The sequence below is a fragment of the Embiotoca jacksoni genome, unplaced genomic scaffold (assembly GCF_022577435.1).
Source record: "Embiotoca jacksoni isolate LCO1_2020_lvr unplaced genomic scaffold, fEmbJac1.0.p SCAF_28, whole genome shotgun sequence".
In the NCBI taxonomy this organism is placed as follows: domain Eukaryota; kingdom Metazoa; phylum Chordata; class Actinopteri; family Embiotocidae; genus Embiotoca; species Embiotoca jacksoni.
In genome coordinates, this window is record NW_027185379.1 from 2,969,204 (window position 1) to 2,993,504 (window position 24,301).

Sequence of the window (24,301 nt, forward strand, 5' to 3'; positions counted from 1 at the left end):
CACGAATCGGAAGGTTGGTGGTTCGATACCCAGCTCCTCCTGTCCATATGCCTAAGTGTCCTTGAGCAAGACACTGAACCCTAAGTTGCTCCCGATGGTGTACCATCGGTGTGTGAATGTGCTCCTGATGGCAGCACCCTGCATGGTGATCTGTCTCATTAGTGTGTGAATGGGAAAAACCATGTTAAAGCGCCTTGAGACTGAAAGGTGATAAAGTGCTATACAAGTACAGACCGTTTACTATTTACCATCAGTCAAGTACAGCTTTATCAGGTTTTGTGACTGATTGTTGACTAGTTAGGTCCGTTTTTCTGTAAGGCCATTGCTAAAATTATGAATTAAGTTTAAACAGACTAAACACAAATAATCTGGTATTCAATATAAACTCAGATCAATAATATAGTAAAGAGATATTGATTAAGACATTAAAAAAAGAAAAATGCTAATGAATGCAAGCCAGGAAATAATCAATCCAAGTTTGATGAGTTGAAGATAGCTGTCATTTGGAAACTTGTTTATTTGTTTAAGGCTGTTCCTATTTATTATCATAGGCTGTGGGAATGTGAGCAATCTCGTTCACAAAATTAAGTCATTAATATGCATATAATAACTAGTAGGATATATCTCAACAGGTAGCCTATTATTAGAACAACTGGAAGTCAACTGGACATAGTTGCTGAGAACTTAGTTATATTTTGAAAACTGTTAACTCTCTCGCAAAGCAGCATTCATATAATAAACTTTAACATGATATTTTACACAGTAAAACTACAAACATAGCCTGTGGTATGTGTAATTCATTACCATCCATATGATTGGAACTTGGACATTTAGTTGAGTACTAAACACACTAAAAATCCCTGCAGGAGCAGAAACCTCAGGAACATGCCGTGATTTTTCGATAGGGGTGACCTCCAGGAACACACCATACCATCGCAGTGCTTACACTGTCGGAATAAAAAATCATGACAACGAAGCAAAGAAAAAGAACAACGCAGGAGAAACTTACATTTCGGGAGACCTCCAAAATAAGGTGCGTTCAGTGGACACTGAGACGCTGTTCCCATCTGCGGACTCCAGCTGTGTGGAGTCTCAAAGCAAACTTTTCTCCAGTCGAGGAAAAAAAAAAGAAGCACAGAAACACGTACGACCTCAGAATGTAAATCCAAAAAGTGACTGCAGAATCCGTTCACTAATCACTTCCTCCTCATCAATATATCAAACCGAGGAGGTGATCAATTATTTACTCCAGTGAGGTGCAGAAACGTGCAGCGTTGACTGACTGAACTCCTGTTTCCACATTCCTGCTCCGAGTGAGGGAGTGAGAGAGGGAAGGAGGGAGTGAGAGAGGGAAGGAGGGAGGGAGGGAGGGAGAGGGGAGAGGGAGGGGTGGGGGCGGGGGGGCGGGGAGGAGGCGAGGCCACGAAACACTCTCGGGAGGTGACCATCAATCACACGAATCCCCACCCAAGGGCTGGACTCACCGCTACTATCGTTCCTACATGCTCCTGATGCATTCACGAAACCTCGGAAACTAAAACTTTCCTTGTGTTATGCTGAAAATATTGGTGTATGTAAACCATGTAGCAGGTATTGGTATTTAAAAATCTTGTCCTTATCCTGAGTCCTGATACTAAAGGTTTCAATGAGTTTCATAAATTTACTTTAGCTTTAATACTTAAAGCATTAAAGGTCCTTAAACTTACTCAAATCCAAACGTATGAGATGGTAATTTAAAAATGTTTATGATTTTATTTTTACATGAAAAGTCTAATCGTTATATATAATACAGTGTTAAATGATATTGATAACTTTAAAAAAAATTAAATAAGCCAACAGCCCCTGAACGCAGCATTGTTCTCTGCTCTGCCTCAGTGATAAACATTTCCTGTGTGAGTGTGAAAGCAGAGCCAGATAAAGAAAGTTAGTCAACCTGACTAAAGCATGTCTTTAAATTATACTCTTGTCTGTCTTGTTTCTTTAAAAGTTAATTATTATTAATATTTATAAATGTCGACCCGTTAAGTGGAAATGGGACATGTGCACCGACTGCTCTCCATTGTGAAGCATATTCATGAATTAAATTAAATTAAATTCATGAATATCTTTAAGGACGTATGTTATTCATCACTTGCAATAATTTGGAGGAATACATAATGCCATAATACCTCCAAAAAAAGTGTAACTTACTTGAATAGAAACAAATAACCACGAAGCGGAACGTTGTATGATTTCCCTCCAGGAATCGAGACGCCGACCGGAAGTTAATTTCAAACGGACCAAAACATTTCTCCAAAAGTTGACGTGGACGTCTTTTTTTTTTTGCACAATGGCTGATACTAAAGTAGAAATTTCAACTGATAGCTCCACCGCTATCCAGAATTCAAATGCGCTTTCTCAGCCCAATAACCCACTGTCAAGGAAGCTCAATAAAATATTGGAGACGAGACTTGACAACGACAAGGTACGTTGGGAGAGTTAGCTTCTTGCTAGCCGGCTGCTAACAGAGTCAAAACCGAGACATTTCGACAATGTTTGACCTGCAAGAGGACATCCTCTCGGTGATACTGTACTTGCCGCGACATATAATATCCTTCCCTTGCTTGCAGGAGATGCTGGAGGCTCTGAAGGCGCTGTCCGTGTTCTTCACGGAGAACAGTTTGCGCACCAGGAGAAATCTTCGTGGGGACATCGAGAGACGAAGTCTGGCGATCAACGAGGAGTTCGCGCGAATATTTAAAGACGTGAAAGAGGTAACAGAAAGGACATTGCTGTTCGTTACTGTTGAACGACACAGAGACCTGCCTCGGTTTAGCAAGGCGCTGCATTTGTGCAGTGATTCTTGTTTGCAGGGATTTTTTTTTTTTTCCACAGCACATAAGCCACTTGCTGTGCAGACAGAACATTTACATTTCTTTTTTTAATGTAAATATTTAAAATGTACATAAAAAGGCAGTTTCTTTGTCAACTAATTTTCAGTTAGTGCATTTTACAGTTCACAGAGTGACATGTGGTTTTAAGTTCAAGTGGGTTTGTAAGCTTTCATCAGTATATATATTTGACATGTTAGTGGTCTACTAACATGTACTTTGTCTCCACAAATCCAAATTCGTGAAGTTGTTGTCGCACTGGATGTAATTAATTACTTTGAAAGGTTAGGACACATCACGCCTCCCACGCGGCAGCCTGTCACACCTCTCGTTCTTGAGTTTGTATTCGTGAAAATGAATGAGTGTCTCAGTTCTGTTGTAACTGTGATTTGTCACACAGGAGCTTGAAAATGTTCATGAAGATGTCCAGGACATGAGCACATGTTGTGAAGAAATGACCAATAGATTAAAGGTATGGCAATCAGCTCCGCATGATGTTTGAGAATTCTTCTGTCTGTGTAATGATTTATTTTAGCTAAACAGAGTATTCAGTCACGGGTAATATATTCACGTAAGCTTGCTATTGGTCTGGTGTGGGTCAAGGCTAACTCAGTTTATCACTTTAAGTGATTAATTGAGTTTCTTTTGAGAATATGTTAACGGGATAACAAACCGTCTTTTATAAATATGGCAATTTTTCTTCCACAGGCTGCAAAAGAACAAACTCAAGACCTCATTGTCAAAACCAACAAGCTGCAGGGAGAAAAGTAAGTTTATTCTAAAGAGATCTTTGGATGTGTGTGAATGTTAACCATGTAACTTGAATTATACAAATACATTTGAACTAAAACAGACACAAGGAATCAGTAAATCCAGTTGATTTTTGCAGTCGTATGCCTACAGATTATACTAACCGTCTGACCGTATGCAATCTATCAGTCTGGAGTTAATTCAGCCCGACTGCAACATGTGAGGCTGTAGTTTGGTATTTTTGTATCGGGATGAGGTATTTAAGATACATTACAAACAAAACAATAAAAGTTGTAATTATATTTTCTCCATTTACATGGAGGACAAAATGTTAGGTGTTGCTTCTGGTATTATGCCTTCAAGTTCACAACACTTAATACATGTACTACAGGTACTCAAGTCGTGAGGATTTTACTATGTTAAGCGCCCTGAGATTAAGATAACTTTTGCTTTGGTTTGGTGCTATCTGAATTGAATTGAATGGATATTTAATATACAGCCACAAACTGTACTGTATAATTTAATGAACATCCACCTTTTATGGTACCTATTTATGGTACTGTTTATTGTAGGGCTGTTGCAATGGATCCCAGTGAACAAATGTTGTACTGAACATTGCTCGCTCACGTGAAGTATTGGGGTGGGAATTATTCATGATGTAATTATAACTGCATTCTCACTAAAATATAAAATAAGACCATATTACATAGGCTGTAAACTTTTAAACTCTCATTTCACTTTTCATGCAAAGCGTTTATGGAGATAGTATGGCAAAATTACTTATAAACTATCTGCAGAAATGTAGTAATAATAAATAATCATTTATTTCTTCCCTCATCGTTCTGAAGCTTACTCATTTTGGAAGCCTGTCTGTCACTGACATAAGTGTCATTTTTATCCGTTCAAAGCTAGATACCATTATTTCACTCTTACTGGTTTCTTAATTCAACAAAAATGACCCAGGCATGACATATTCCACTTTGCAAGTGATACGCTTTAATTGCACACTTGTTGTTTTGAAACACAGACCTAGCTGAATATATTACTGTAGCGCGTCCTTGCATTTCAGGATTTATCAAAGGGGATTTCCCCTTTTAATTCAAACGAGTTCAATAAGTAACAATGGTATATTGATCATTTAAAACATTTCTTACAAATAGAAATGACCCTTCAAGTTAAAACACTAATATGCTGAAGACTGTATTTCTAGTCCATGAAAATTAGAAAGATTTAGTTCAGGCCTGAAGGAGCTGGCAAGCACATCTTTATTTTTGATGAGGAGGGATGAATGATTCATGAGGATGATTAATATTTCGTCTGCAGTTGTCTATTTGCTATTTGCATGAGGAAGGCAGCAATCAAGGAAGAACTTTATTTGTTTTATTCGTGTTGTCCTGTGATGTTCGGCCTTGAAATATACAGTACATCAAAGCGATTCCTGTTTACACTGCACTATTCCCTGATCTTATTGAAGCCAGACTATTACAGCTGGAGAGCAGCTCATCAGTGTGTTCTTGTATTTGAGTGTGTGTGTATTGAGATTTGCTGACAACACGTATTAAGAGCTATTAGATATGCAGATCCAATATGCACAACTCACCGTGACATCGAGTCAAAGTGTAGACAGACAATGTATCTTGGGCACTCACCCATCCACAACTACTTGAATAATGATGAACATTTTTTTGGTTGAAAGCCTTCCCATAAAATGTATTAAGGTGTCATTAATCTGTAAATTTGTCCCGAAGTGTTGGCAGCGATATGAAAATAAAACACCCGCTCTTGTTCGCTGGTAGCGGTGGGGTGGGGCTCATTAGTATTTGTGGCAGATGTGACCTCAGTGACCTTGTAGGTTGACATGGAGGCAGGAGCATGGGTGGAGATAATGTAGATTTCTGGCAAAAGACACCGCTGACAGCTGTGATGTACTGCGGCAATTCCATGCTCCGCTGGCACAGCTACAGGACCTCCTTGACAAAAAAAAAAAAAAAAGGTGGGGGGTATTGAAGAGGAAGGAGATGAGTTCTGAATCTGAGAGTGGTGAAAGCCACCAGTGGGGATAAAGCCACCAGTGAGCACGTGCAGGCAATGAATTAAAACAATGTATGCCATTGTGCAGAAGTTCTTGTTGAAGGTAAGCGGTCAGAGGTCTTACACCAACGCCCTTCTCAGTGGCCCCTCGCCTCGTCTTTTTCCATGCATAGCGGGGCCCGTCGGGACCTGCTGTCCGTCTGTGTGACATTTTCATTCGCAGATCCACAATGACCACACAGTCAGATCGGATAGTGAGTGCAAGCTGGGCTTTGACCTTGTCTGTGGGAAATGTGTCTCAGAAGAGCGGCCACGGAAAGTGTGCAATCAAGCTGTCCTCCCTCAGCCACCCACCAGTCAGTCCACTGCAACGCTCCAGTCTTGTTGGTCAGGCCTATTTCAGGGCACACGAGCCTCTGCAGTCCCAAGCCACTGTCTTTTTTTTTGTCTTTTTTTTTTTAATGTTTTTGTCCTGTTGACACTTTATATAGCCGTGGTACCTGTACAACATAATCTCACATGTTGTAGGACAGCTCTGCTGAGAGAGCACAGTTGTTTTCAAAGCTTTGCAGATGCTCCTGATTTGTATTTACCTGGCAGAGGAGGTCTGTCTTCAACTGTTTGCTTTCTTATCTGCCAGTGCCGCTGTGTCATTTGTCAGCTCTAATGAAACGGAAAGTAGCAGCAGATTACTTACAGTGTGGGTAGAAGAGTTGTGCCACTGTGTGCAGACGACCTGTGTTTGTTCGCTGGCTTTCAGACACGCCGCTCTTTTGTTTTGGGCTCGCCCTGCGCAAGGATGCTGTCAGCAAGAGCACCGGGTAGGTGTTGTGTGTTGTTCCATAATGAAATCTAATGCTATACCTACCTGTCCTGCTCTGTTATTTTCGCATTAGCATGACATATCACGTTGAACAAGTTGAGACATGTCACAAAGAGATGTTTCTGTTGACGGTGTGACCTCATGAGCACCCTGAGCTGAAGTGGATGGACTGTTGGATTAGTTCTCTAGCTATTACTGAACCACTCATGCAGCTGCAGTAAGTCTACTTGGCTACATGCCAAAGTGTAGATACATTTACTAACCACAGCTAAGTTTTACCTGCATTTTTGGGAGCTACTCATTTCCCCCAGTGATACCAAGCATTTTGTACTCGGTATTCTGTGTAGGTCATTAATAAACCAAGAGTGCTGAAACTCTTGAGAGAACAATCAGGGACATCAGAGTGTAAATTACATCCTGTGTAAAATTATTTCTAAGGCCTTATTAAGGCTCATCTTGCTACTAATGAGGATATGGCTATGAGTATGCCTTTGTGTTGCCTGATGTTGCACGCTGTGATTATTGGTGCGTAGCTAACAGCTTTGTGAACGGCACATTTCCATGCAATTCTTTGAAATGGTCCCTGATAGCTTCTAATGGGTAATCGACCCGCGTGATATGATTGGACATTTGCTTGTTAGAGAGCTCTCTTGGTCACCATTCGTTTTGTATGCTTAACAGTCAGTTTTCATAAAAACGTCCCTTTAAATCTTTTCATAGGAATCAAATGTTGAAGTTACTCTTTATAAAAGCTAGAGAGGTTGGTAAATCTTTCATTGTGATCATGCTCTGAGTTATAAACTTGGCGCTGCATCATCAGCTTGGCTCTGAGGTAATTAAGTGGGACCTGGTAATTTCACTGTTTCAGTTTGACAGAGCTGTTTATGAGCTTCTGCTGTGTTACAAACGATTTCTGTGCTTGAACAGACAAAATCAACTGGCCTAGTTGGGAAACTCTGAGCGCACACAAACAGACACACACAAAGAGACAGACACACTATGACTTTTTTTTTAATTTTTTTTTTTTAATCCTATCGTATAACCTGCATCTAATTTAATTTCACTCTTCTTTTTACAACCTTGACTTCATTTTCCTCTGACTTACCATCACCAGCCCATAGTCTCAACATATTCGACTTTGCAGTGTGACGTTGCCGACTCACTCAAGTATGTTACCGCTTTGTGGTATTCAGTGATTGCCGTCTGGAGAAAAATGTGTCGTGTCTTGACAGCACTGTAAAAAATGATCCCGCTGCTCCACTGTTTCTTTGCTCTCGCTTGTTCTGGTAGCGAGCTCCCACAATCCCCCCTGGCCTCTCCTTGTACACGCGTGTGCAGCCTGTCTCTTTGTTTTGATTTACATCCTAGAGGAACAAGTCTGTCACTCTTGGCCTGGATGTGGGAACTTGTGGGCATTTGTTTTCTTCTCGGGGTGAATTTGTTGTGAGTTTGACATGCGAGCAAGGTTTTTCTATATTGTTGCTCCCAAGTATAGAAAGTTCTACATGTCCATACATAGAAAATAAATCAGGGATGGGGAACCCCTGGGAAAAAGGGCTGCATTTAAATGAAACTGTTCGGTCATACCAGTGTACTTTACATGGGACGTTGAGTAAAACAACACTGTTTTCTCGATGTTGTGCAATTCCTTTTCTTTTCTCCTCCTGTGATGATAAGACCTCAGGATCCTATAATGGTAGACCTTCTACACTGTACCATAGAACAGATGATTTAATTAGGTGTTTGTATAAGCTTGCTGCACACATTTACATATTTGTGATCAAATTTCTTGAAGCAGGTATAGTTCAGATTTCACATTAATATTCCTCATGTGTTGCTTGAGGACAAGCATATTCACATGGAAGTAATTTGTCTAATTTATGCGTCACTTGACTTAATTGATGACCTCATTAGCATAGCTTGTTGTTTCTTATATATCATTGCAATTGTGGTGAGATATAAAGTGTTTGAGTGCCTCTTGTTTGAATTTTTCATCTCCTACTACCATGATGTGTTTTCTCTTCCTCCAATCAATCCTCATTCATTTTCCTCCCCTTTTTCATTTGTTTTGTCTTTTTTTTTGCTGGTAACTCCGCAGCGGTAACTATAGATCAAACTGTTTCTTGAGACAACTTACTAAGGCTGTGGGTCAAGAAATACATGGGCTTCTTTTTAATGTCCGAACTCCCAACCCAAATACCAGTACATGACCTTATCACCTGCTTCCACCATATCAGTCCGGCCAATCCCAATCAAGATCAACATTACACCATAGAGTTCCCAAATCTAAGAAACAGAACAATCACTAAATAAATCCCCACTGAATTAAATGTCATCTGACAATACTGTATCGATTCTCACAAACTTTATTGATTTATATTTAGTAGTTTACATGCAGTGACAGTGGTTCAGTTTGTCTTGTGTTTAAACCGTCGGCCGCTAGATAACCGTGCTGTAATCCATCTTCACCTATTTGACTTTTCCACTCCAACGTAACGACGTAAACTGAGACAGGAAGTAGTTTACGCTGGCCTGTCACAATTATATAAGTTATAGATCAGACTGGTGTTTAATCATCCAGGGCGGGCTCTCGTCACCTCGCCTCTTTTGGTGGGAAAACATTGCGTTGCATTGACAGCAACAGAGAATCAGAGGAAATTGAAACTTGTATCCAAACTTCGTCGTTTCATCTATAGCCCGATGGCAATTATTTGTGCTAGTTTGAAACATTTTGCACGCTCGTTAGAATCCTTTCCATGAAAATCACAGAAACGTCAGATTTCCATCACTGTTTCCACACTTTTCACGTTTGACTGGGGCTCCTTTAATGACATCCTGTGGTTGTATCCACTTCTTCTGCAGTTTAAAGGCAGATTAATAGTCAAACACCACTTGGAGGATTTGCAGCAAATATATGATGGTCAAAATAAATGAAATAGAAAAATGATCATTAACTAAAATGTCTATATTGTGATAGCATTAACTATAGCAGGAAATATTATATTCTATGACAGTTTTCCTAAAGTTGAATTAAAAAGAAATCATAATGTATTGCCGACCTTCCTATATTACAACATATTAAATTGTAACCCCTGTATTATGAAGCGTATATCGTGTTGCCAGATTAATCAATACACAGCCCTCAAAGTTACATATATTTATACCAGACTAAGCAACTGCCTTTGTTAATCCCGCAGTGAAAGCTTGGAACTCAAAAGGCCTTTTCAAATCAAGGCAGTTGTCCTGTGTCTCTGCAAACTTACAATGTTTATGATGTAGCGAAATAGCTGAAATGAAGTCGCCTCTTAACCCAGCCCATCTGTCCATCTGTCATCTTTCTGTGCTGCATCAAAATTTCAACACACAAAAGTCAAAGAAGCCTTGAGTTCCTGTGTGAGGCTCGCAGAAAAACTCAATCATACATTCCTGTCACAGTTTTACAACCCTTTACTTTCAGCTGGCTGAGCACTGGTAATAGCCATGCGAGAGACAATAGTCAGATAATGTTGGGTCCCTCTGCTCCACCAAAATAACCTGCTGATTTACTGACCTCGTCTTTCCTTAAAGAGTGAGAGAAAATAGACGAGGTGGTTTGGATGGAACGACGGGGACAGGGCGAGAACTCGCTGTTGTTGTGCTATCCTGTGACAGAGTTCCCTGTTCGACTGGGGCAGTTGCCATGGTCACTATTGTGTTGTTGAGACACTTATAGTGACACTGATAGCGATCGCTATGCTTTTATTCATAGTGACAAAACCTGGCCAGTATCCGGCTCTGGGTTATCTTTGTCTCTCTGGTCTTCCTCTGATATTTATTTTCGGTCTGCTGCACATGATATGTTTGCTCTGTGTTCGACCCTGTCCCACTCTCAGTTCACTATGGGCAACGTATGCCTGTGAGGAGTGTGATTGCCATCTGGTGTAGGACTTTGAACATTACAACATGTTGACAGCATGCACTGTTTAAAAAAATTAAATACATTAAAGCATATAATGTCCCAGTTTTCCGCACTTTTTATTTCAAGACAAGCAAATGCTCAACAGAACAAAGACTCGATGACAAAGCAGTATGAGGAGAAAATACTTTTCATGGAAACATATTACAGTGCAAGAATGGCAAGTGAAGGAAATTACAACATTTATCTCTTCCCCCCCAGTCAACGCCTGGAGGTGAGAGCTCAGGTTGCTCAGGCTTTCCTTGCCAAGTTCCAGCTATCTAATGAGGAGAAGGCCACACTGCGAGGGGCTCGGGATGCACCCATTACTGAGGTAATCTCACTTGACTTAAATCATGTGAAGAGTCTTCACACTGGCACCAACAGAATGGGAGGATTCAGTTTCGGTTGCAGCTTATTGCTTGGCTGATCTGTAGCTCTCATTTACCACCACTGATCACCTTTTCACCAGAGGCTCCGTCACCCACATCCTCTGGTTGAGGTGTGATCTCTCATCTGTGCTGCAGCAACATTTAATGTGTAGTAAGGATGTCGATTTTATTAACCAAAAGTTTGAAGTCACTTGAAGTAAATGTTGTACACCATCTTAACTGCTAAAATATACATCAATGATCTTAATATTTTTGTAGGGTTATGTTGAGCAAATGACACAGCACAACTGTTTAAAAAAGGCTGTCCTCTATCATGCCTAACCCTGTCACAATTATTACAGAATTGCCTAATTTCATCTTTTTAAGCTGACAACAATCATTTTGCATAATTTTTGGAATCGTGTCCATTAACTAACTATTAAACTAACAGAAATGTCATATTTCCATCTGTTTCCAAATTGGTTTCCAGAGTTAGATTTTATATTAGCACTGTTTTAATGACGTCATCTAGTTACATCCACTTCTGCTATGATTTCTTGACAAATGAGTGGGGGGTTAGGAGTATCAGCTGTTTATCTGAAAGCGTTTAACTTTTATTATTTGACCAACCGCATATCTACAGCTATTGATATTACCATCATGGATTTAGTTGCAAAGGCCAGAGCCATTAAATGGCTGTTCCTCCTCATAAGGTGTCTGTGTATTCTTAAAGTATGATTAGGCACATACTATAATAATGGCAATAAATGAACTGGAAAAGACATTAAATAGAAATTGCAATTATTTGTATGACAATTAGTCACCAACTAAAATTCTCTGATTGTAACAGACCTCCTAAAAAAATGTAAATTAGTTTTGCAGTTGTGCGACCTATTATGCTCATAATGCATTCATATGTGTTATTAAATTCCCCAGGATTTCTTCAAAGCTCTCAGCCGGGTGAAGCACATCCATGAGGATGTGAAAATCCTCTTGCGAACCAACCAGCAAACCGCAGGGTAAGGTGCACATCTAAATGCATATTCTTACTCTGTGCTCCACTTCCAAGTGCGCTTTGCACAGATTTTACTCTCCATGTTAAATTTATGGCATTTGTTATGAGTCCAAAAGGTGGAAGAGACAAGTGGAAAAAAAACAAAAACCAACATCCAGGGTTTGGTATTCACGTCACTGTCACTGGATTTGACACTATGCTGCAGGTCATGAGTATGTAATTTGTGGTCCTGGCTCGTGCGCTTGTTCTAGGTTAGAGATCATGGAGCAGATGGCGGTGTTACAGGAGACATCGTATGAGCAGCTCTACCGCTGGGCTCAGAGTGAGTATGGTGCACAGCATTACGATCATGAGCGCACTGAGCACTCACCATTGCCATCTTTGTACAAGACAAGTGCATATTGTTCAAATGAATCACGTGTCCCTTATTAAAGGGCTATGTCTGTTTGTTGGTTTTCATCAGTGATGTTTGAATCGATTTACTTTTCTATTCACTTCCAAAACTTTGTTCTTTCCGGGGAGAGTTTATAGGACACATTCGAGGGCACGTATGAGTCATGTCCTTTGACCGTCTCTGCCAAAAGAAAGCCAGAAAACAAAATTCTCCAAAGCCTAGCTGTGTGTTTTGTTATTGAAATCAAAATGGAAACTATTTAGATAACAAAACCTCATATGTATACAATAACAAAATATAGAGGATTTACTACATTACAAGTTGCTAGATTTTGCTGTGGTTTGGATTGGCCAAAAGACCAAATGTCGGGGGAACAACATTTTTACTTAAGTTTTCCTGCACAATTTAAATAAAGACATTTATTTTCAGCATTAGGTAAATTCAACAATAGTGGCGCGTCACCACTGTCTGGAAGATCGGCCCACTGTGCATCGGTTGCTTGTATTGAATGAAGCATAAGCAAACCCGGTGACTTCTTGATAAAAGTTCATCAGAAAATATGATTGACAATGTTCTTCATTCTGTGATTTGCTTGACACCAACAGAGTTGCAGTGGTCTGTAACATTAAGCGACAATGAGTGGAGCATAACACAAGCATTGTCATTACAAAGAGGCATTTCTTGACCTGTTTTCCTTCTTTCCACATAGATGAATGCCGAGGACTGACCCAGGAGACATGTGATATCAGCCCTGTATTGACTCAAGCTATGGAAGCCTTACAGGACCGCCCTGTCCTTTACAAGTAAACACATACATTCACATACTGTGTAATCTGTCCCTTTCTCCGTACGCCAGCTTGTGTGTTGTGGTAAATGTTTTTTAATATCCAGAACCAAAGTTCAATGCAGCTGAGATATTTGTTGGAATTTAATAGTAATAATAGAGAACCAGACCCTAAAATGTCTTGAGCCACTTGGTTAGTACATCTTTGCCAAATAGCTACAAACATGTATTAATGGCGCAGATGCGTTATATATTCAAACTTAAGTTGTAGCAATTCCCGATAACTGTGAGGCTCTGCGTCTCATTCTTCTACTGTCTGCTTTGGGCAGTCACAAGTGAAAAGTGAGAGCTCAGGGCATTAATGTCACTGTGTTCTTGGAAAGAGAAAGAAAGAGGTTATTGGTTATAAAACAACAGAGTAAACAGCCTGAAGCAACAGAAAATGTCACCACCATGCAGCCAGTAGGAGAGGTAAGAACAGAAAAATACAACATTGTCAGCTTTGTGACAAACTGTGTCTACATGATTTTGGATAAACGCTGTTAGTAGCACACATTTTAAGTATATTTTGCATGAATTAATCCAAATATATTCATTCTTAAATTAATTCAATCATTCAATTGAATTCCTTTATTTTGTATTAGTTTATCATTAATATTGTGCATCAAAACCTGCATAAGTATTTTCAAGAATGCAGTCTTCTCGTTCTCTTTCTCTGCTGCATGTAATTCTGCATGGAGTCTACTTTTTGGAAATCATCTCCCACACGGTCATATTACTGATGTAAACCTTCTCAAATTAAAGCTGAGACTTTGCACTTTAACGTATTATTGATTATTGTCCAGATCCTTGTGGGTTGGACTCAATAACAATCACTGACTGAAACTGGGGATACATGGGAAATTAATAAATGAAAGTTTTACATGTGAAGATGTTTTCAAGGCAAGCGCTCCTTCTGTCTGTCCTGTTTTCTTGGAAACGCACCTGTCTCTGCCCACAAAGTCCAAGGTCATGCTCTGGCTGGCTGTGTTGAGGCTCGGAGAGTGGATACCAGCATTCTTGGGATCTGAATTCAGCACTATCTTCTGTTTAGTCTGTCCGTGAGCCTGCCACCGCTGAGTCGTCAGAACAACCGCAGACTCTTTCCTTTTGGAAAAAGCTGCCTTCATTGTTGATCTTAGCAACTGACCACAACACACTGTCTACACAACAACACTGTGGCCTTTGTCTTTTCACATGAAGTTTGGGTGTTGAATGGTGCCTTCGTTGTCTTTTGTCTGGTCAGGTACACTCTGGATGAGTTTGGGACTGCACGCAGGTGTGCCGTGGTACGAGGCTTCATCGACGCCCTCACCCGTGGTGGGCCAGGAGGAACTCCCCGCCCCATAGAGATGCATTCCCATGACCCGATGAGGTACATCTCCAATCCCATTGTAATTTAATGCTTCCATTCTCGAGGAGATGAATGTTTACTTTTTGGGATCTTAAAGGAAACTTTAGTTCTGATGAAAATTCAACTTCTTTCATGTTTCAGCAAGTTTGAAGATATGCTTCATTCAATTAATTGATTTCTATAAAATAAAAGGGCATCTCCCCTTACATGTTTATACACCTCCAAAGATTAGTGGCTGTGGACCTTAAACACACGTTGTAATTTATGTAATTATGGAGTCACTGATTTAACCTTTAATAATGAAAAGTAGATTATATCAAATCTTCCAACTGTTTCCTGTTTACATGTGCCCATAACCTGGGGAATACAAATATACCATACACTGTAAAGGGTAAAGGCTTTTCATATTTGGTAGGACCAACCTTTGTCTTAAAAACAGCTCACATCCTCCTATAGGTACACTTGCCCACAGTTTTTCAGGGTACTTGGCAGGTAAGTTGTTTGGAGCATCTTGGAGAACTCCGTTTCCGTTCTTCTGTGGATTTGTTTGTCTGAGTGTCTGACGTAATGATGATGACGATGATGATGATGATGATGAGATCAGGGCTCCGTAGGGACCAAAAGATCTGTTGCAAGACTCCTGGTTCTACTTGTTACTGAAGAAAGTGTTTTACCATTCTGCCTCTATGATTGGGATTGTTGTTGGGCTGCAGAATGAATTGGGGACCAGAATTATACCTCCCTGATGGTACGCATGATGGATAAGAATAAAAAAAAAATGATCTCGTGCTAACAAAGCCTTTTCACAATATGATATATATTGTGTTTTAAAAAGTGCCCAACTGTTTTGCAATTATTTGAATTTTGCGGCTTCTTGGGAATATATTTCTTAGTTTTCTAAGACTAAAGAATTCAGCAGAATGTGTCTGTGTAATTTGACGTGATATTGCAATGATATTGCAGGAAATACTGTGCAGTTCCTCAAAAACACCACTATGCCTTTAAGTACTCTGAATTATATATCTATATAATAGTATATGTAATTATACCTGAAATATAAATCAGTCAGATGTGTAGTACCTTACTCTCCAGAGTTTTTACTTTAAAACCCGGTACAGGAACATGTTGGATATCTCCTGGATCGCAGAGTGTCTCAGTGGGCCTGTTTCCTGTTGTACCACATTCTCTTCCCTCTCCTTTCTGCGACCAGGAGCCAAAGGAGAGATTTTCTCAGAATAACAGCCATCAATTTATAGGAGGCATCAGCAGTTCTGAGAACATCAAGTTCTTTCTCACCTCCCTGTGTCCTCACACGCATATATATATATATATATATATATATATATATATATATATATATATATATTCACACACACACACACACACACACACACACACACACACACACACACACACACAGTCATGTCCTTCTAGGTTTGTGAGGACACTCATTGACATAATGCATTTCCTGTCCCCTTAAGTATCACAAGGAAGTGCTTCACCCTAACTTAAACCTAATAGCGTTTTTAGTTCAAATTGGTCCTCACAACTATAGAAAGACATGTGCACAGACCCACGCATGCACACAGAGACTTATGCACGGTAAAGTTTCACCCTGATGTTTTTTCATCCTTATGTAACACCAGAAGTTACGGGGCCTGATTTACTAAGATCTCAAATAAATTGCGTGTTTTTTTCCAAACGTTTGCACATTTATTTTGCACCCGTTTTGCGAATGATTTGGGTCACTGATATCAGCTGAAAATCACTGTATTTAATTTAGGGATTTGCCTGCGTTAAAGTGATTCCAGCAATGGAAAACAGAGCGACCGCAAAAGGAAAAGGAAATCTGATCCCGTTGAAATTAAGAAATACAAATATAACAAGAACAAAACGCTATATAGGAGATTATAAGCAAGAAAGTCAATACTGTGGGAAAAACAAAAAGGCGAAATAAAGGCTTGATAATAAAACGTCGGCAAATAAAAGCGGAGGGCCGGTGGATGAGATCCTCTAACAAACACTGAGCAGCAAGTTCAGCTCTTTCTGTAATGAGCAGGTGAATTAGTTTCATGTATGCCTCGGGAGTGCTCGGGAGCCTTATTCAGTACCTGTGACAGCACACCATCTCCCCTGATGTGCTCACCGGATTAATATGTTCCTTCCAGTCATACTAAAACACACACGCAATCACTTCTCCCATTTCTACTTTCAGGTTTAGTAAATATCGTTGCGAGTGCTAAATTGTTCTATTTGCATTTCCCCTCCCAGTATTTTGCACCTTCATGCAGAAACGCCCAATATTACATATGCATGCAGGCAAACACGCAAAATGGACAACGTGTGTTAAATTGCACAGTTGAAAGACGCAATCCTCACTGCACGTCGTTAGTAGATCTGCTTGGACATTTTTTTTTATGGGTGGTGTGGAGTTTGCATGTGATTTTACACACGCAAGCCTTTAGTAAATCAGGCCCTTAATGTTTGTGCTTGAGGGGAGTGAAACACTGAACCGTGCCTGTGATCCCAGCATGGGAACATTAGCCCTCGGCTTCACCCCTATAGTAAAATACTATTTTGTCACCATTCCAGGTACGTTGGGGACATGCTGGCCTGGCTGCACCAAGCCACCGCCTCAGAGAAGGAGCATCTAGAGGCTCTGCTGAAACAAGTCACTCGGCAAGGTAGGGTAATTCACACAGTGTGCAGTTGTGCATCATCATCTCGTTCAGTGTTCTAGTTCATTTTCATTATCATCTCACTATGAACATCATGTGAGAGCTGACTTGGAAAAAGCTTAGCATTTTTCAGTAGGTACTTGTATAGTTATATGGTGCTATCTAATTTATAATGATGGTATTACTGTCACCTACCTCAGACTAACAAGAATGAATTGAGAATGGTGTTTCCTTATGTTCTTGTCAGTGAGCATTGTGCACATCAGTGCTGTAATCATTAATGTGCTTATATATATATATATATATATATATAATGTCCTGAAAATGTGTTCAATCCCAAATAGTCCTGACAATGTTTGTGTGGGTTCTTTTTAATTAGGTGTGGAGGAGAACATGCAGGAGGTGGTTGGACACATCACAGAGGGAGTCTGCAGGCCGCTGAAAGTGGGCAACCACATTAGTTTTAAAAACTATTAAAGATCGATAAATTGTCTGTTCATTACTGTCTTGGCATGTTTTTCTCATGTACTCACTTATTGTGTTACTGATGTGTCCCTCAGGTTCGGATTGAACAGGTTATAGTGGCAGAGCCAGGTGCTGTCCTGCTTTACAAGCTGTCCAACCTGCTGAAGTTCTACCATCACACCATTTGGTATTTCAAACTTTTCTCCATGGAATAAGTCCACAATGACTTCAAGTTTGAATTTACTGGTTGAAATATCACTGGAACAAAACATACTGTGGTTCTGTTTTTGCATATTTAGGAATTTGCTGTTTTTCTCTGTTATATAAAAGTACAATATAAATACCTTTTATTTCTTGCACTATCTTTAGGTGTCACTTTAATATATTGGATAGTCTTTTTTAGTTGCTAAATTTGGACTTTGTATACATTGTGTGATGGATTGTTAATAAAAAAACAAAAAGCATAGAGAAAAGATAATTGAGCTTGTAATAAGTTGACTGAACTACCTATTTGAACTTCGTCCAGCTCAATCATTGGTACCAGTGTTGCCTCGTTGCTCATCACCATTGAGGAGATGCACATCCTCAGCAAAAAGATGTTCTTCAACAGCCTGAGTCTTCATGCAAGCAGACTTATGGACAAGGTAGGAGGAGGATTTTTTTGCACATTATTTTCTCATGTGAAGATGTGAAAAGCTAAAAACCAGAAAAACAACACCCTCAACAAAGGAAATAGATAAAGGAAGAAACTTTGTTTTTAAATGGGAACAATTTGCAATGTTCCTTCATAAAATGCTTAAATGACAGCAGTAAAGTTCAATACTGCACTCTTTGGATACACATTGTGTATTTTAGCTCTCCGTCTAAAACCTCAAAAGACAACAAAGCTATTTTTGAAGCACTTACATTTGTAAACAGTTTGTGCTGGCCACAGCATCAAAATGGCACTAGTTGCCAAGAAACTGCAAACTTGTTACCATTTAGTTAGATTCGTATCCAAATATACCTCAGCACGAGCACAAGCTCTTCCACATTACATTCTGGCTGTGTGCTGATCAATAGCAGTTACAAGAATTATCCCTGTAGCTCGGTGTTAATCAAATTGGAGGCCCTCAGGGTTTTGTGTGTCGATTCCAGCTAATGTCAGGAACACTGCCTTCTCATAATTTGCTCTATTAGGTGGGCAAAGGTGGCCATGCTCAGTTCTGCATTGTGTCCAGAGGCCAATGAAATCAAATCCCTCTTCATTACTAAAGCTCTTCTGACTGAGGCTCAGACTAACAGCAGGCGGTAGCTGTATATTTGATTCCTTATGCTGCTTATTAGATCTGTTTGCTTTGATAATGGTATAAGATCACTTGTTTTTGTGAAGGCTATAGCCAACACACAATTACCCTCTGTAAGTGTAACTTTGCTTGTTTGTGCCATCTCCTATATCTTGCCTTATGGCCCCGTCTGCCCGTGCAGGTGGAGCTGCCGCCTGCAGACCTGGGACCCACGGCCTCCCTCACTCAGACTCTCTCCCTCCTCAGGGAGGTGCTGGCCTCCCACGACTCCTCCGTAGTTCCTCTCGATGCACGCCAGGCTGACTTTGCTCAGGTAAACACACATTTTCTTCAATGTGATCAGGATAAGAAAACAGGTGAAATTCAGCTACCTTTATTGTTGTTCTTTGAAAAATACTGTTTCTTTTAAATGCAAATGGTTTTTTTTAAATTTCTTTCTGCATCTGTTCATAGAAACCAAAAAGCCGTTTCACTCCTTCCTTAAGGCTCTGTCTTACTTTGTCTCTCCCAGGTGCTCTCCTGCATCTTGGATCCCCTCCTGCAGTTGTGTACTGTGTCAGCCAGTAACCTCGGCACGGCTGACATGGCTACCTACATGGTCAACTCTCTGTACGTCATGAAGACCACGCTGGCTCTCTTTGAGTTCACTGACAAGAGGCTTGAGATGCTCGAGTTCCAGGTCTGCCTTAATGTTTGACTGAATAAAGCATTCTACTCTTCAGTTTTAGAAACATTTAATTCATCAGGCCATCAATGTAATAAGACACTACACATTAGTTAGACAAGAGAAAATGAATCATGAAAGACTGATGTTAGAGACTCAGCTTGCAGTTGTCACATTGTCTGTAATGTTCATTAGAAATTGTTAATTATTATTTTCTTTTCTATTATAATCCATATAGCCAAATCTTTTATTAAAAAGGTTACATTTGCTGGCTCATAAAGGGGATGCATCATCTATTGTTGTTCATGTTCAAATGCACCATCTATTTATAGCACATCTTTTGTTATTGAGCACTATAAGAGCTCCTGTAAAGGTTTCATTATCAATGGGACAGTGATTCTCCATTAACCACAAGTACCATTGGTTCACAATGCTGGCTTGGACTCAAATTTTAAACCACTCTCTCCCACATTTTTCAGATCGAGGCTCACCTTGACACTCTGATCAACGAGCAGGCATCCTACGTATTGACTAGAGCTGGACTGAGTTACATCTACAGCTGTGTCCAGCAGCACAGCACTGAACAGGTCTCGCATGGAGCACTTAAATACATTTCCACATGCTCATTAAGTTATGGGACGGTGGATTTTTTTTTTATTTTTTTAACATCTCTCCTGTTAGACTCCCTAATGGTCCTCTATTTTCATATTATACAGGCCTTAGCAGCATTGTCTACACGACCTCTCTGTAATTGTAGGTTTTACAATTTACTATTCACTATTGCTATGGTTACCACATGACCAATGTCTTCGTCAGGCCATAATAGCATTGTTATCAGACTTTCAGAGAAAAGGCAGGTTGTTTCATTAAAATAAAGGTGTTATTCTGTGCTGATGCCCCACTGCCTTCCCTCCCTCTCTGTAAAACCCTTTGCCACTGGGATGACTGAGACCCATAGTTGTGGTCTAGCATGCAAGTCTTAACTCTGGGTCATGTCAGGACAAACCACACCCTGCTGCTGCTGCTGCCCAACGCAAAGCTTAATCACAAACTGTCAGTCTTCTGCAGACGACTTTTCTCCCCGGGTGGCCTGTCTTGGCTTTTTCTTTTATTGTTTGTCTATTTAAAAGTCTAGTCTAGGCCTTTACACGTGACGGCATCACAGATGTCACAGACTGACGAGGAGTTTATTTTAGATTTTTTTCGGTTACTTTCAGGGGCTGGGATAGGCTCCCCCCGTGACCCTGTTCAGGATAAAGTGGGTATAGATAATGGATGGATGGTTACTTTCACACTATTTTATGTCACATGTTTCTGTGATTTCATTCAATGAAAAAGTGAGAAACAAGAAAACAATGATTAAAACAATACTGTTCACAGGGCTAGTAGGTAGCAGAGGAGTTGATCGGCTCGTAGTATGTTTGTTAATGTGGCCATATTCCCCATAAAACTACTGGAGGTGCTGCACTGTCGCTTTGAACCTTGCACTGGCTTCTATTTGCTGGTTTTAATGTTGGCAATTTAGACGTTCAAGCTCCACATAATGTTACCGTTCTGAATAATCAGTTACAGCTAGTTGCCTTAAATGTACCTGCTGTTGTGTTTACCAAGTCAGACATGTATCAACTCTTATCTAGTTAACATCAGAATGTAGGATGGATATTTGTCCTCAAATCAATATACACGTGTCTAAGTTTAGTTATTATAACAAAAAGGAGTATTATTTTTTTGTTAATATATCTCTTTGAATCAATCATTGAATGATAAAACCAGACATCTCCCATTTATTCTTACTGACTTAAATTTAAAATGTTTGCAATTTGTATTATGAGTTATCTGACATAATTAAACTAAGATTAGCTACAACAACCCAACCGTACATTTAATAAGTAGGCCAGCATGACGTAGTTATAGTTACTGACATAAATCTGCCATTTTATAATAAGGTCAGAGTTTAGATTATAACATTTAGCCTGAATATAAACCATCTTTCTGTTTTCCATTAAGGCTTGGACGAAGACAGCCTTACAAAATGAAAATGTCTTTTTGTTATAAATTATTTTTGGCCAGAGGTAACATCGTTCATTCAGATACTATTGTGTAACTGCCTTCATCGATTTTTAGCAGCTGCTGGGGGCGATATAGACAAATAGCAAAAAGAAATCTTTTCTTTGCTGCATGCATACATGAGTGAACGAAGGAGTTCAGCCCCTTGACCTTTGTTAGTGATGAGATTCAACACCGTGACCTTGAGTTAGATTGTTAACGGCTGTTTTCACTTCTTGTCCCAGGGTCCCCTGTCCCTCCTCCCCAACATGGACAGCTCATCTGTGAAAGCAGCAATGGTGAGTTATGCTACGTGTGTTAATAGAGCTAAGTTACCTGCAGATACATGATTAATGATCGCCTGTCGCACCTCTCGCACACAACGCAACAGGTCCAGTTTGATCGGTACTTGTCGTCACCTGACACTCTTTTGATGCCACAGCTCAACTTCCTGCTGAGTGCCGCCATCAAGTGAGTTACTGTCCCGATGTTGATTGATGTGTTCTCCGTTCACATAAAGAACAGTACACCTATAGTATTCAGGCTTTTAGTGAAATGCTAACTGTTCTCACATGGTAATAACAGGGTGAAGAGCATGACTAGAGGTATTAAAAATAGAAAAGGAGCATCAACATTTAATTGTCTCCTGAATGAAATACAATCATTACTCCAAACAAAACACCTGACTAAATGCATAGCGCGCTTGCATCTGACTTTGCTCAATCCGCATTGAGAGCCCGGTAACCATAACCGTCGCTATTGGTCTTACTGATCAGAAAATGCACATGCTTTTAGCTCAGTTCAGCTGCAACAGCGGAAGGCTTTCTGTGTTGCGTTTACTGGGAAGTGCAGCAGGCTTGAGGAGCACTCTGTACCTCAGGTTAATGTTCTCTATTAATGGACATGGGAGGACTGATGGGGAGGACGCCATTAATTAGCTTCTGGTCCATTTCTCTCTCACACTCGTTCCCTCTTTGTCTTTCTCTCTCCCTCCCGCTATCGCTCACATCTATCTGCTCACCTTAATACACGAAAACACTCGCCCGCACTCTGAAAATACTCCTGGAGCACACAAATAATGGGATTGTGATTTTAGGCTCCCGTCGTTTCACATTTTGTGTTAGTGCACTTGGTGCAGAGTAAGGTGTATTACACGGCACTGTGGTACCATTTTCTCTGCGGACTAATTAAAAATATTGATTCTCAGGAGCTCGAGTTGGATGCAACTAACTGAGGCGCTCCTGTTATGTCGTTGAGCCCACTCTCTGGGCTCTTCAGTCCAGGAGTTGAATCCTTCAATAATGATCCGATTGCGAGAAGTGGTCGCTATCTGTTCTTAAATAAACCCCATGCTGTTTTTGTGTTTGTGTCGCACCAAAACGGTAAAATAATTTTGACTTTAGAACTAAGATGACAGACAAAATCAAAAGGGGAATAATAAGAGATAAAAATGTTCCAAGTAAAATCAATATTTACGTAAACAAGAAAAAAGCATCGCAACTAAAATAAAATGTGATTATTGTCTTGTTTTAATTGACTCTATTAAATATTAAAAAAACAGTGGCAATCAAAATCTACTAGAACCCCAAGTCACATCTTCAAATGTCATGTTCTTTTAAACCTACACTCAAAAACCTGTTTAAGTCATTTTACTGTTGTGTAAGACAAAGCAAAGCAGCAGATTACTGGAACCATTGTATGCATGACTTCACTTAAACATTTGATCTATGACCTAAACAGTTGCAGTACCTAAATAAGCAACAGAAATCTACTTTAAGGCCAAAGATACTATTTTGATTGCATAACTCTAGCATCAGTAAATTTCTTCCAGAAACCCATAAAACTAAATATACTCGTAATAATTTCAAAATGCTCTAACTAATAATATAATATAATATAATATAATATAATATAAAGGAATACAAATTGTGTAATTTGTGTTGTTGTGGCATTCGGCTGTTTCTTGTGCCTCAATGCTGTAATATGTATCCATAGATGGCAGTGTGCACCACATACTGTCATTCTGTTTTGATACAGAAGGGGTACAGAGTGGTCGCTGAACAACAAAAATCTAAGTGAGGTTGACTTTTTTTTTTTCAGCTATTGATCACTGATTACTTACAACATAGCTTTACTTGTCCAATTTAGAAATGTTAAAAGCAGCATTCACCACTAACACTTTGATCAGAAAGCACAAGGAACCAAGAGTTTTATCTCTTTGTGCAGGGAGCAGATCTTCCGTCAGTCAACAGAGCTGGTGTGCAGGGCCTATGGAGAGGTTTACACCGCTCTGACCAGCCCATCTAATGTCTACAGGGACCCAGAAAACCTGGTGCCCAGATCCCCTCAGCAGGTACAGACCTTGCTATCCTGAGAGACACTTTTGTCCCACCCGGTTGATCTCAGTGACACCAGGCGAGCCCCAGCGGTGGACAGCCTGCAGGTATTTAAAGAGTCATGTAATTTGTACAGTGTAATAACAGTAATGTATATAAAAGTAGTAGTAGGTGGGGTTCTTTCTGGGAAATGTGGGTTGTGGGTCATTGACCTCGGAAAGGAACATGTCTGTAAATAGAGCCTCGTGTGCCAGGAGGAAAGAATATTAAATGTATATAATGCATTTACTTTCACTGCTGCAAGCACTCAATTTCTCTCTCGCTGTAAAGCATATATGTCTCTTTCCTTTCGGTCTGTTTTCACACCGTGTACCCTTCTGTAATCACAGGAAACAAGTCTTTTTTTCTTTTTGTTTAATTGAAAATACTGAACATTATATAAAACAAAAGGAAATCTCGAA

At 39.9% G+C, this 24,301-nt stretch overlaps 2 protein-coding genes across 3 annotated transcripts in view; one reads left to right on the top strand and one right to left on the bottom strand.

Annotated features, from left to right (window-relative positions):
• LOC138205298 (LHFPL tetraspan subfamily member 6 protein) overlaps positions 1–2,144 on the bottom strand; it is a 42,813-nt gene extending 40,669 nt beyond the window's left edge. Inside the window, exon 1 of the mRNA XM_069161196.1 lies at positions 1,010–2,144. The gene's annotated coding sequence lies outside the window, so the exon portion shown is untranslated. The remainder of the gene's footprint in view (positions 1–1,009) is intronic.
• Positions 2,145–2,217: 73 nt separating this feature from the next.
• Positions 2,218–24,301, top strand: cog6 (component of oligomeric golgi complex 6). Of its 2 annotated transcripts, none has more exons than XM_069161195.1 (19): positions 2,218–2,464; positions 2,610–2,753; positions 3,271–3,342; positions 3,579–3,637; positions 10,631–10,742; positions 11,716–11,798; positions 12,046–12,116; positions 12,898–12,991; positions 14,258–14,386; positions 16,958–17,049; positions 17,423–17,487; positions 17,604–17,695; positions 18,035–18,152; positions 18,976–19,107; positions 19,306–19,473; positions 19,938–20,045; positions 21,750–21,803; positions 21,896–21,975; positions 23,542–23,724. In XM_069161195.1, the coding sequence occupies exons 1-19, from the start codon at positions 2,228–2,230 to the stop codon at positions 23,609–23,611; spliced, it is 1,980 nt and encodes a 659-aa protein (XP_069017296.1). In that variant the 5' UTR covers positions 2,218–2,227; the 3' UTR covers positions 23,612–23,724. The 2 variants fall into 2 exon arrangements, with proteins under 2 accessions (XP_069017296.1, XP_069017294.1); XM_069161193.1 differs by lacking the exon at positions 23,542–23,724 and adding an exon at positions 23,731–24,301 and having other exon boundaries at positions 2,228–2,464.

Excerpts from the sequence above, each read along its gene's own strand:
- cog6 (XM_069161193.1), top strand. The coding sequence starts at position 2,228 with ATGATTTCCCTCCAGGAATCGAGACGCCGACCGGAAGTTAATTTCAAA. Across the intron at positions 2,754-3,270 it reads TATTTAAAGACGTGAAAGAG|GAGCTTGAAAATGTTCATGA; the intron begins GTAACAGAAAGG and ends TTTGTCACACAG. Across the intron at positions 18,153-18,975 it reads CAAGCAGACTTATGGACAAG|GTGGAGCTGCCGCCTGCAGA; the intron begins GTAGGAGGAGGA and ends CTGCCCGTGCAG.